Source organism: Phlebotomus papatasi, chromosome 1, assembly GCF_024763615.1.
Source record: "Phlebotomus papatasi isolate M1 chromosome 1, Ppap_2.1, whole genome shotgun sequence".
NCBI lineage: Eukaryota > Metazoa > Arthropoda > Insecta > Diptera > Psychodidae > Phlebotomus > Phlebotomus papatasi.
In genome coordinates, this window is record NC_077222.1 from 107,592,498 (window position 1) to 107,605,119 (window position 12,622).

The 12,622-nt window shown below is 35.2% G+C and overlaps 1 protein-coding gene across 4 annotated transcripts; it reads left to right on the forward strand.

The window, feature by feature from the left end:
• Window positions 1-1,554: 1,554 nt before the first annotated feature.
• On the forward strand, window positions 1,555-8,379 carry LOC129799114 (probable protein phosphatase 2C T23F11.1). 4 transcript variants are annotated; one of them, XM_055842757.1, is made up of 6 exons: window positions 1,575-1,732; window positions 1,989-2,033; window positions 2,112-2,287; window positions 2,361-2,573; window positions 7,245-7,578; window positions 7,642-8,379. In XM_055842757.1, the coding sequence occupies exons 3-6, from the start codon at window positions 2,219-2,221 to the stop codon at window positions 7,977-7,979; spliced, it is 954 nt and encodes a 317-aa protein (XP_055698732.1). In that variant the 5' UTR covers window positions 1,575-1,732; window positions 1,989-2,033; window positions 2,112-2,218; the 3' UTR covers window positions 7,980-8,379. The 4 variants fall into 4 exon arrangements, with proteins under 4 accessions (XP_055698730.1, XP_055698733.1, XP_055698732.1 ...); XM_055842756.1 differs by having other exon boundaries at window positions 2,116-2,287; XM_055842755.1 differs by having other exon boundaries at window positions 1,555-2,033; window positions 2,116-2,287.
• The last annotated feature ends 4,243 nt before the right edge of the window (window positions 8,380-12,622 follow it).

Genomic DNA, 12,622 nt, shown 5'->3' on the forward strand with positions numbered 1-12,622 from the left:
ATTTCTCAGATGAGCTTCTTTAGATATTGCGCTATTTTTAAGGAAAATACTCACAAATTTAGGATTCATAAGCCTTACTTGGAATAAATTATTGAATTTGAAAGGAAAATGAACCGTATTGAATTGAAATCTGAGGGTTTTTGACAGCGTTTCAGAAGTGACCGTTAATTTCACAATTTCAAAAACACCAATACTCCAGCCGCCATGTTGTGAGCACACCTTCTTAGTTCGTTACACCATGGATGGACCCTATAGTGGCAGCCGCTGCCAATTTAGTTTTCAATGTATTTTTTATAGTGCAGAAAATGTAGTTGAATGTGTGCAGAATTTATCTGGCCATTTTTTCGTTATAAAATTTTTAATAAAAATTAAATATTAATGTAAATATATTGCAAAAACAAAAAACTGCACTCGGATGGACCAAGTGGCAGTTGCTGCCATATGCATTTTATATGAGAGATTGACGTTCTGCAGATGTTATTTTCTTGGTTATTAATGTTTAAAAGCCCTAGAAGAACAGTTCGAAAGTATTTTTGCTAATTATTGAGATGAAATATAGGGAAAAGTGACATACCTTTAAATGCGTCAAAATTAGAATGCTTCAATTTTTCTGTTGTTATTTCCCAAAGCTAAAATTCCATTTTGTTAAGTGAAGTTAATAGAAAATAGTTAATAGTATTAACTACAGTAAAGTCTCGCTATAGGCCATCGCTCTATAGTCCACAATTTATCGACCGTTGATTTCAAAACATTGATTTTATGTTAAGTTATGTTTTTTAGTACGCAACAAGCATAATTATTTTAATATTTTTGGCAAACTTTATTAAGTAGTTGTGATAATTGTGATCCATAATGAAGAGAGCAAGGACAAGTATCACAATCGCAAAGAAAGTGGAAGCCGTCGAGGAATTTCAATACTAAAAGTCGTTGATAATTTTAAAAAATTACATGGACTATAGTGCGACACAAGTGTCAAATCTGAAACCAAATATGGACTATAGAGAGACTCTACTGTATTGTTCATAAAATAGAATTTTTGCTTTGAAAAATAAGAGAAAAATTAAAAATTCAAAGGCTGCCGTATTAAAAGGCAGACCACATTCCCCTACTCCATGATTCTGATAAAGATGAAAACATCGAATGGTTAGAAATCTTTAGATACAGTACCCAAGGAGATGAAATTTCTGATTCAGACACCAGAAAAGAACTGACTAAAGCTTCGAATATTAAAATATAAGTAAAAATATCAAAATATTTTATAAAATTCGATAAATGGCAGCGGCTGCCACTTGGTCCTTCCGTGACACTTTTAGTTAGGGTTCTTTCTACGAAGTGTTAAATGCTCTTGTTGACTTTTTCCACGTTAGATTGTGTTTGTCGCAATTTTTCTGATAAATTTTATAGATAATTTCGATAATTTCTAAAAAAAAATATTCTCCTAAATAATTCTCCTAACCTAACTCCTAGATCAAAATTTTCGGACCTTCCCACTCGAATCTCCTAAATCTAGGAAAAATCTCCTAGAGTTGGCAACACTGGTCGTCGCAGCGCCGTCTTGCGGAAATTTTGGCAAATGACAAGACGCGGGGAAGTGCGAATGTGTGAGAGAGCCAGCTGACATCCCCGTGTGTGATTCCCCCAAATGAAAAATCAGAATTAATCGTTGCGTGAGACGGTGTTCACAATTTACACATTGACTTCGATGCTGTAAATCATCTGTGGTCGTGATAAGGTAGTTTTCATCGCAGTGACTTATCTCCATTGGGGCTTTTAGTTGGTTTCCGAGATAAGATTACTGCCTTGACTTTTTTTTCGTGTGCGGAGGCAATCGTGCCGTCCCACTCCCACCAATGCCTTTTGCACGGTGTCGTAAGTCGCCAGAGGGCGGCTCGATGTAGTAGTGTGCAAGAAGAAGATTCCTCCAATATTTTAACAAGTGGAGAAGAAAAAATTCAATATTTATCATCAACTCTTTATCCATCATTTAGCACCAAGTGCGGAATTACAGTGTGTGTGGGTGGCAACGCGACAAGGTAGAAGAAAATCCTAAATTTTCAGTACTTTCTTCACCCACCAAAAAAATCAAAATTTTGTTTACCAATTTTCCGGAGACAGGATTCAGATTTTCCCGGGTGACAAGGAGCACGTGTGACCTGGCTAGACGGGAAAATCAATGAGACACAATTGGCTGGGGGCTTAATTTGGAGTCAACTGCGCAATGGGGCTAACACTGTCGGAGCCAGTGACCAATAAAGAGTCCGCCTATTGTCAGAATGATCAATTCCGGGTGAGTGGCACTAGCCCCCATCTCTCTGTCCCACCTGTCCTGTCCAGCTTGATTAATGGATCTACTTCCGCAGGTGGGCTCGAGTTGTATGCAAGGATGGCGTGTTCACATGGAAGACTCCCACACTCACATCCTGTCGTTGCCTGATGATCCACAAGCGGCCTTCTTTGCCGTCTACGATGGCCACGGGGGCGCCAATGTGGCCCAGTATGCTGGAAAGCACCTCCACAAGTTCATTGTCAAGCGGCCAGAGTATGAGGAAAACCCCGAAGAGGCCATGAAGCAAGTGAGTGTGTGTGGGAATGAGATCGTGCGAATTTCCCACACTCCACAGATATTCTCTGCCCCACTTTGCTTTCTCCGGAAGAAAAGCTCCTCCGTCTCTCCCTGTCAATTCTTACCCAAAAATTTATTCCGGCAACTTGTCTTGTTTTTCTTTCTTTTACGAGTTATGTAATTTTTGCTGCGCTGATGAGGTCAGAATCCTAAAGTTTCTTTCCAATTTTCACTTTATTACACTTTTCACAGTATTTCATGTCATTCGATCGGACTTGAACTTTGCTAAAGTATTTTCCGATACCCCTTAAATTATGAATAGGATAGTTTAAAACTTTCCTGTAGGGAAATTCTGTACACTGAGAAAAAAGAAGGTGCGATTAACTTTTTTTCCTCATAACTTTAACACCTTTTAGATGTAAAAATATAGGGTAAGTGTGCCAGATTTCGGCGTAGTTGCATGCAAGCGCCAAAGTCTCAAGTTTGAAATGTAATATCTTTAATAGAAATTGATTTTTTTTAATTCATTTTATTTAAGGAGTGTTGCTTAGAACCTTGTAGACAGTTTATCGTCTTTATTTACTTTAAAATCATTCTTCATACATTTTAAAATTAATAAAAAATGTGGACATAGCTTTGGTGCCCTATTTTGGCCACCTTCAATCTCATAGTTCTTCCCCTTAGGGAATTCTTTAAATGCTTTTTTCACGTCATTTCGTTTGTCGAAGCTACATTTTTTGTTATTCTTTTGCATTGTATAATCTCTAGAGTATGTAAAAACTAAAAATTCATGGAAATTCGAGGAACAAAAAAGGTGGCCGAAATTGCAAGCTGGCCGGAATTTGGCACACTTACCCTATCAACATTTTTTAATGTTAATTTTACACCTTTTTAAGGTTAAAATTAACATTAAAAAGGGTAATTTTAACCCCCAATACACCTAAAAGGGGTAATATTTACACCGATTTCGGATCAATACTGCAGGGTAAAATTAACATTTCCGGAATGTTATTTTAACTTTTTCGGATTTCTATCAGAGTAATAGTATGACAATGTCGACAAATTTAAGAATTTTGATGTGATAAATACGAAAAATATCAAAAACCAGATTTACATCAGTTACTAAGAGCTTCATAATGCTCCTTTACAATGGCCATTCAATGTTCATCGGGCTTTAATGATATCCTGTTCCTGAATTTACCACAATAATTTGTTATTTGACATTGTCATATCATTACAGAATTCCTCTAGTGGTATCCATGAAGATATCTAGGAGATTCAGAACACTTAAAATAAAGAGAAAGAAGTCTTTGAAAAAATCAAGGAGGTAGAACTGTTAAACCTCTTGTGCTATCCCAAAGAAAAATCAAAAGGGGAAATTTTCCTTCTGAACATTTTTTTAGTGCATGACTATTCTAAAGTGCCATAGGGTCGGAGGAACGTCTGTTCGACAGGGAACCCCTATTGACACTTTTGTCAAATTTTGAAAATTATTGAATGTAATCTAGTAAAATATAAGTAATAGGGTAAATGGTGGAAAGGGAGACACTTAAGAAAAAGTTCAATTTCAAATGCATTTTTAAGCCGAATAAATATATATTTTTTCATTTTCTCTGCATCATGAGATTGCTTGTGAAATATTCTAACAGAATCTTAACAGTTTTTAATAGATATTTCAACTAATTAATTGGAATATTCCACAAATTAAAAAACTACACATTTTGAAAAGATGGACAAAATTTTGGAAAGCGGGACAAAAATTTTTGGAAAGTTGGACATAGTGATATTAATGACAAAATATTATGCGAAATATGTAGAAAATCGAATGTTGAGGGTTTTCTCTGTATACTTGCACATTTGATGGTTATTCTAATCCCTCCTTTATGTCCGGTTAACACTTGAGGAATGCTAATTACCAAGAACTTCCTGGAAGTCCAACCAAAAAGAGGTTCTGTAAATTTCATAGACACTTCGCGCTGTCCAGCAGTTATAGTTTGGATACCTTACATTTGGATACCTAATCCGCCCAGGTCCTTTTCCACTTGCTTTGGGAGTTCTGTAGAGGCTCCTCTTTGTCTTTCTCCAGGTGTTTTTGAGATATTTACTACCCACTCTATCAGAAAAAGTGGTCTTCGGAATCTAGAAATCCTTGCAGCCTTTTCCAGGAGATTTTCTCCTTATCAGCTGCTAACTGCTGTTGCAACTACTTCTCCGGGTACTTAACTCTTTCGCGTCTTTAGGGTCATATACGACCCGGGGAAAAAAGTTTCTTTTTGGCTATTTACATTAATTGAAATCTAACTGGAGTCTTGAGAAAATGAGCCAAGAATCTTACATCCTTCTATTATGATGTCGTGCACGAACAGATAGATTTCAATTAATGTAAATACCCAAAAAAAACTTTTTTCCCCGAGTTATGACATTACCCTAAAGACGCGAAAGAGTTAAGGACCTTTGTCATCCTTGTTAACATGATTTCACTGCACAAAACTACCAAATTCATTCACAAAATCAACTTGTCCAAGATTTCATAAAACTTGTTTTAAAAGCAACACGAAATTAAATCACTTTTCTATCCTTTTTAAATGTAATATTTCACAAATATTTTTTGTTCACCTTTTAAATGGATGTATACTTCCATAAGAAACAGAGAAAATGACAACTACCGTGTCAAGGTTATGAATATCACGCATGCAATACATTTTTTAAATTCTTCTTGCAAGTCACTCTTTGATTGTTAAATAACGACTTTTGCATTTTTAACTTCTCAAATAATCACAAAATTAGGTTTAATAATCTTTTTATTGAAAATTGAAATATTTAATTGATTTATTATCAAGTTTTTTAGGAGGTGTCTCACATTCCACACTGTTTTGTCCAACTTTCCAAACTGTCTCGCTTTAGACCAATAATAATAATAATAATAATAATATATTTCTGATTCATGTCCCTGTACAAATATTAGTACAATAGTGGCGCTGTACATAATAGTGGGGCTGTACATATAGTGGGGCCGTACATACAATCACCCTATAACGTTTTTTTTTTAATATACCTTTTACTATAAACAGAGATGTTCAAATTTCATATCCCAAATGGTAAAGAGTAGGGTGTCAATAGGTGCTGACACGAGTTCTTAAAATGTCAATAGACGTTCCTTTCACCCTAATCGAGTTTTTTTTATATTTGTGTTGACTGCTAGTAATGAATAGGGGTTTGGGAACACAATACACTCAGTCCCGGGATTATGCACATTTTTGGGATCGAAAAAACGCGCGAAATGGTGTTATGCATCGAGAAAATTTGCATACCCGCTGCAGGCGACGCAGGCGATTTGTTTTGAATGAATCGGCCGTAGAACGAATTTCACGCGGAGTAAAAGTAGTCATAACAATAAGATTCAACTGTTTAAATTTAAAACCCTTTAACGACGAGACAGTTTTCGCGGACCAAAAATCAGTAATAAAAATGAAAGCAATGAACAAAACCAGTAGAAGGTCTTATGTCTGGCCTTCGAAAAGTCAACAGAGTCTGATTTGGTGTATTTTTTACCTCTATGACCAATAGGAGCAAAAATAGCCTAAAAATTTAAGTATTTTTTCTGACAATAAGGGAGACTGGGGCAAAACTTGTCAAAACGCATAATTCTTTCATGAGCTCTGAGAAAACTTAAGCCATTCCTTACCATGGTATTATACATCATACGCAAATTGAGTGATTTTAGATGATTTATTCCAGGTCAGTTGGTATTCGAATTTCTGTCGGGAATGGATTTTTAGTTACTTTAGTCCTTCAATTACTTGGAAAAAATAGCCCGACAGAGATGGGAATACATTTTGTTGTTCTTTTCTCACTGCGCGTGAAGTCATGCAAAAATTTTACTCAAAATGGCGGACGGAAAATTCGACATCCCGTCGAATTTGTTAAAATTGGCCTTCATCCTCTTTCCTGATTTGAATTCTGGTTGCCAATGTGTTTTCTTGTATAGTTACTCTATCTAAATCAATAGAGTTTGTAATGAATTAAAGTACAGAATTTAAATTCAGTGACCGTTAAGACGCGTGTTTGAGGGCGGCTCCCTGCGCCCCCATAATGGATAATTTTTTTTTCTTTATAAAAATTCATCTATTAATCTGTAGGATACTAATCCCAAAATACGAACATTCTATCTGAAATATTTCTGGTACATTGACTGAATGGGTTAAAATAGACTCGCCTAAATCAATTTCCATTTAAGCCGTACGCTCTGTAGCTTAACTGGCTGTCCAATATTCCTTATTCTTGATTTCTAGCTTTAATATCTCTCAAGAAACCATATTTTATCCAAATTTGTTGAGAAGTCTAGTGGTCTAGTCTCTTTAGGACCAATGCTATAGGCGCTCTTTACATTATTTTTGTCAGTGCACCTAAAATTTCTCAGGTTCTTCGAGTTAAGTGCGAAAACCGTCTCCCAAACCTCAACTTTCAATCGAATTTACAGATATTTCGATGTGGCTCACGTTAATAATCTTACCAACAAAAGCCTAATCTAGGCTTATCACTAACTTCAATGCATCTCACAGAAGATCAAGCTGAAGCTCTTATCTCATTCTCCATTGATTTTAAAAATCCATGAATCATTGTTTCATGCAAGGCGAAATTGTTAATTTCCGGACTAATGGGCTTTTTCAACACTGTTAAGGCATTCCTGGACATTGACGATGCGATGCTGAAAGATGAGAAACTGAGGGAGCAGATGGCTGGATCGACGGCTGTGTCCATCCTCATAAAGAATGACACGCTGTATTGTGCTAATGCTGGGGATTCGCGTGCAATTGCGTGTATCAATGGCAAAGTGGAGGTGCTGTCGATTGACCACAAGCCCAACAATGAGCGAGAGATGAAGCGGATCTTCGAGGGAGGTGGCTTTGTGGAGTACAATCGTGTCAATGGGAATTTGGCACTGTCTCGGGCTCTTGGGGATTTTGTCTTCAAGAAAAATACCCACCTGAGTCCTGAAGATCAGATAGTCACAGGTAAAAGATTAACTATTTCCCTCCCACGGTAGGTCAGAGAAATAGCATAGTCATCTTTTACAGCGTATCCGGATGTTGAAGTGAGGAAAATTACGCCAGAATGGGAATTTGCAGTTCTAGCCTGCGATGGTATTTGGGATGTGCTGAGCAATGAGGATGTTGTTGATTTCTGCAGACAACGAATAGCCCTGGGTCTCTATCCAGAAGAAATTTGTGAACAGCTGATGACTCGATGCCTTGCTCCGGACTTCCAGATGGGTGGTTTGGGTGGGGACAATATGACAGCTGTGCTAGTTTGCTTTCTACATGGCAAGACGTACGAGGAGCTCCAGGTGAGGTGCTCCTCCTCACTCAATAATCACTCACCATCGGAAAGTGAAGAGACTCCTGACCTCAAGTGAATTCCTCACACACTTCCAAGTCCTCCATCCTAAAAATTCCGGAGGACAAGTTGAAATATTCGTTAACGAATTTTCAAATCCTTTTCTGTTCTGTTCCTCTTCCAGAAAACTATTTCCTCAGTGTTTCTAGGTGATAATGTTCTTTTGTTGAATTCTGTGTAGCTAGTGTCTAACGGCTTCCTAGTGAGTTTTTTCCCACAATTTGCGTTATTGAAGAAAAAAAAACAGAGAAGAGAATTCCTTTCATGTGGTTTTGTAGGTGAAAAAACATGGTATAATCCCAAAGCATTGTAACATAGAAAGTAGTGATAAGGACATTTTTAAGTTAATTGAGAAAAATAATGATAATAACAAAGGAACATTTTTTGCAATAAATTTTGAAATGAATTTTTAGAGCAAAGTTTTGTGTTTCAATATGCTGTAAAAGACCTAATTTAAGACACTCTTATTAATCTTATTTGGCTTGTTGAATTCAAGGAAATTTCCATCAGCAAGATAAATAAGGTAAGTGATTCTTGATTTATAGAGACTTCAAATATTTAAATATTTACAAGTCTAAAAGTTATTTAAATATTTAATTTTCAGTCTTGTGTATTATTCATTTTACAGGTGTATGAATAAATCTCATCAGTAAAAATTGAAAAGAAAATGCTAGGCAACGCATTTTCTTTTCAAGCACGCATAAGATTTCCGAATTTGTAATTTATACTTTAACTCTTTCGTCTCTTTTGGGACTCTGTGTACCCAAAGCAGCATATGAATGTTCTGTGAAAAACAGTGTTTTTTAATTATTCAGAACTGAGAAAAATTCAATTCTTTTGGATGATTACAAACTATAAGGATGTCCAAATGTAAGATATTTTTTGTAGGACCTCAATTAATTCCTGAGCTTAGATAATTTTGATTAAAAAATTATGAAATTGGCTTGCAGCATATGCTACGGTCCGGAAAGAGTTAAATTATTGTGAAGATCCTCACAGAATCTCATAGAAATTAACTACACTAATTTCCCTAAATAATTAGAATCAAGCAGTTTTCTCATATTTTACCTGCTAAATTTCCTAAATATCTTTTTAATCTTACTTCTGTAGACAATTTTAAAAAATATGAAAAATATAGCTTATCATGTCATCAAAATTATGTAAATCTTTCTCATTTGATAGAAAAACAATTGCATTATTTTATAACTCTGATAATTTTTTTGAATACGAAATTTGAGTTTAATTTAAACACATTTCAAACTTAATTTTTGCTAACACTTTTTATAAGTCTTTAAATTGACATAGAAATCTTTCCAACAATAATAGGTTTTAAATCCTAAATCGCAAGTACATACTGTTACTTCCGGCTCGAATTGTTATGCTTTTCATTATGAAGAGTCTCCAATGGTTTTATTTCTGTAAAGAAATATGTTTCCGGCTCGAATCGTCAGGACATTTGGAATCAGGAGGAAAGTACATAAGTATATAATAGGATAAGATAGCTTCACGCGTGCGGCGTGCATTACTTCCGATTGATGAATGAGAAAGTGTTGAAAGCAGAATTGGTAAAAGGTTAGTGCTCTAGATTTTTCCTTGATTATTGTTCTCTCAGATTTTTGATTCCCTAAAAAGATCTCATTCTGAATAGGAACGTTGGCTGAAAGAATAAATTAAAGAACAAAAAATATACCGAGCTCTCTACCTTGACTACCATTGAATATCCACACGGTCGAGACCCAGAATTGAATTAAATTAAAGATTTTTGGGAAGTGTCCAGAGAATTGAATAGGGAAAAAAACCCATGCTTAACCCTTTTTAACGGTCCGAAGCTTTATAATGAGTAAATTTTTCCTATGTTTCTCAATAAATATGACTCCACAATATGTTTTAAAAACAAGACACTGTCCTCTAGTTTTCAAAATATGTGTGTGATAAATCATATTTATTGAAAAACATAGGAAAAATTTAGTCATTATAAAGCTAGGGACCGTGCAAAGCATGGGCGCTTTCCCCTATTCACAATGCATTTAGAAGAAGAAAGAAGTACAACTACTATAGATCTTTCATAAAAAAAGGTAAAGTTCTTGAAAGTAAAATATTTTCAGAATCCACAAATGTTAGGAGTGATATTGATAGCGTTTTCATGGTAGATTTTCTGAATTGTGATTGATAATAATTACCCTTTTCAGTTAATATACTAGAAATACTTGAGATTTGAGATAGAATGTTCATATTTTAAAATAAGTTTCTTACATTATTAATAGATGATTTTTGTGGAAAGAAAAAAAATCTATTATGGGGGCTCTATTATGACTGTCCTAACGGTCAATAAATTTAAATTCTTTACATTTTATTATGGTAATTAATTGATTAATTTCATTACAAACTCTATTGATAGAGAGTAACTGTTCAAGAAAACAAATTGGCAACCAGAATTAAAATCAGAAAAGAGGATGAAGGTCAATTTTAACAAATTCGATGGGATGTCGAATTTTGGGTCCGCTATTTTTAGCAAAAATTCCGCGTGACTTTCCGCGAAACGAGTAAAGAACAACAAAATGTAGGGGGAGGCTTTGAACTTTCGCATACAAAAATGATGTTCAAGTTCAGTGATTTTTTCTGACTACCATGCAAACTGTATGGATTCTCCAACTATGCCAAAAAAATGTCTTACTTATAAGGTTTATAATCCCACCAAACAAAATTCCAGGAAATCCTTAGATTTTCCTCCAGAGGAAAATGAAAATTTAATGGCGATTTATCCGATAGATGAATCAAGTTTCTATTATCGCACACGATTCACGCCATCATTGAACACCCCATTTTCACCGTAAATTTTGCACCGGACACTAAAAGTTGCACATCATTGTTTAAAGGGAACTCTAATCTACTTGATTAAACCATTTTTATATAGAATAAAACATTTTAATATCACTTTTTTGGAACTTTTCTGAGAGATGTTTTATTGACATTAAAAACCATTTTTTTGGTTGGTTCTACGAGAATTTCACTCCGGAAACGGTTAAATCTGATGAATACTTTCTTAAAAAGTCCAAATATCACCAAATTTACACGAATCAATAAGTTTTTAAAGCTAAAAATTGACTAAAACTCTGCAAGCGAGAAGACCACACAAGATTCCACCATTCCTCCACGGAGCCGGATATGCACAAAAACGTTTGAATGCGCATCATTGAAGATTTCTCTGTTCCTGCAGCTGCAGGAATCGGGATTTAGCACAGATATTGAGCTTCAGCAGGTGAACAAGCTAAAATTTTCACAAAACAGCTTCTCACGGACAATTTCTTTTCTTTGTCATGCAAAACAACACAATAGTGAGGTTATGTCAAAGATTGTCAAAAAACCAGTTGTAAACTGTATGAGCTTATTGCAGATGTGATTCTTTCATTGCACATTCAGTTTGTGCAAGCTTGAAAAATATTTTTATATCAAAGTAATGTAAAATTGCTTAATAATTACTCAACTGCAGCCTATTTGAGTCAAATTACTTCTTGTTTATCAACTTTACGATTTTTAAGTTTTCCTTTTTAGTGGTGGATCAAATCGGTAGATTACAATAGATGTGAATATGAGGGATCGTATCTAAAATGAAGTTTCCTGGAAAATATCTGAAAGAAGCAGTCTTCTATGTGCGATCGATGAATCTGAGTCAAGTTTGTGAATTTTGTTCCACCCACAAAAAGTGCCTGTTCAGCCTAAAAGATTTTTACATAAATCTGATTCCTAATAACCCTTCTACCCTCTGTGATAGTAGTTTTTCAGAAAAGTGATATTAATTCTGCACAATCGTATGAAATATTGCACAGCAAAATTACAGTTTTGGACCTGTTTTTATTTTTTGTTTCCTGAAACTAGGAAAAAAGGATTAGACTCTCAATTTTTTCAGGAAAGATGGGATTTAAGGTTAGCTATTACAATATATAGCCATATGTGAGATTCATAAAGGAATATGGGAGAAATATGAAGTGTCTGAAGGTAGCGTATGTGCGAACGATCAAAGCCTCCCCCTATTCCCTTCGCTGTCGGAGTATTTTTCCTATGTAACTAAAGGACTAAGGGAGTTAAAAATCTTTTTTTTTAAGAAGTGAAAACACGGGATTTTGACCTTTGATCTTCTCCTCCTCTATTTCTTGCCAACGTTTCGGAGCTTGGTTGCTCCTTCTTCAGGTATGGAAAAAGAATGGTGGGAAAAGGATGTCAGGGAAATGGTTCACTACTACTTTTTCACAAATGGAATTAAAAATCCATTCCCGTGTTGCTCAGGATGAATGAATCATCTAAAATCACTCAATTTGCGTATGATGTATAATACCATGGTAAGAAATGGATTTAGGAAGGAGCTTTTAAAAATGGAGCCTCTGCGAAAGCGTTTGCAGAAGAAAGAAGCTTTTTAAACTTTGAAACGAGTGCTTCCTTCCATAGTTCAGAGAATTCACTAGGGAAAATAAGTTTCTTAATGAATAAATTAACTTACCTTTTAATAACAGATGATTATGTGCAGGAAACCATGTCTGGACAGGAAGAAACATCCCAAGAAGCAGGATTTCCGGCTCGAATCACCCAAAAGTTCTTTTCAGCATTAACAGTCAACTGCGCGGAGCGAGGCGATCTCTACCGGAAATTTATAAAATTTCCTTCACT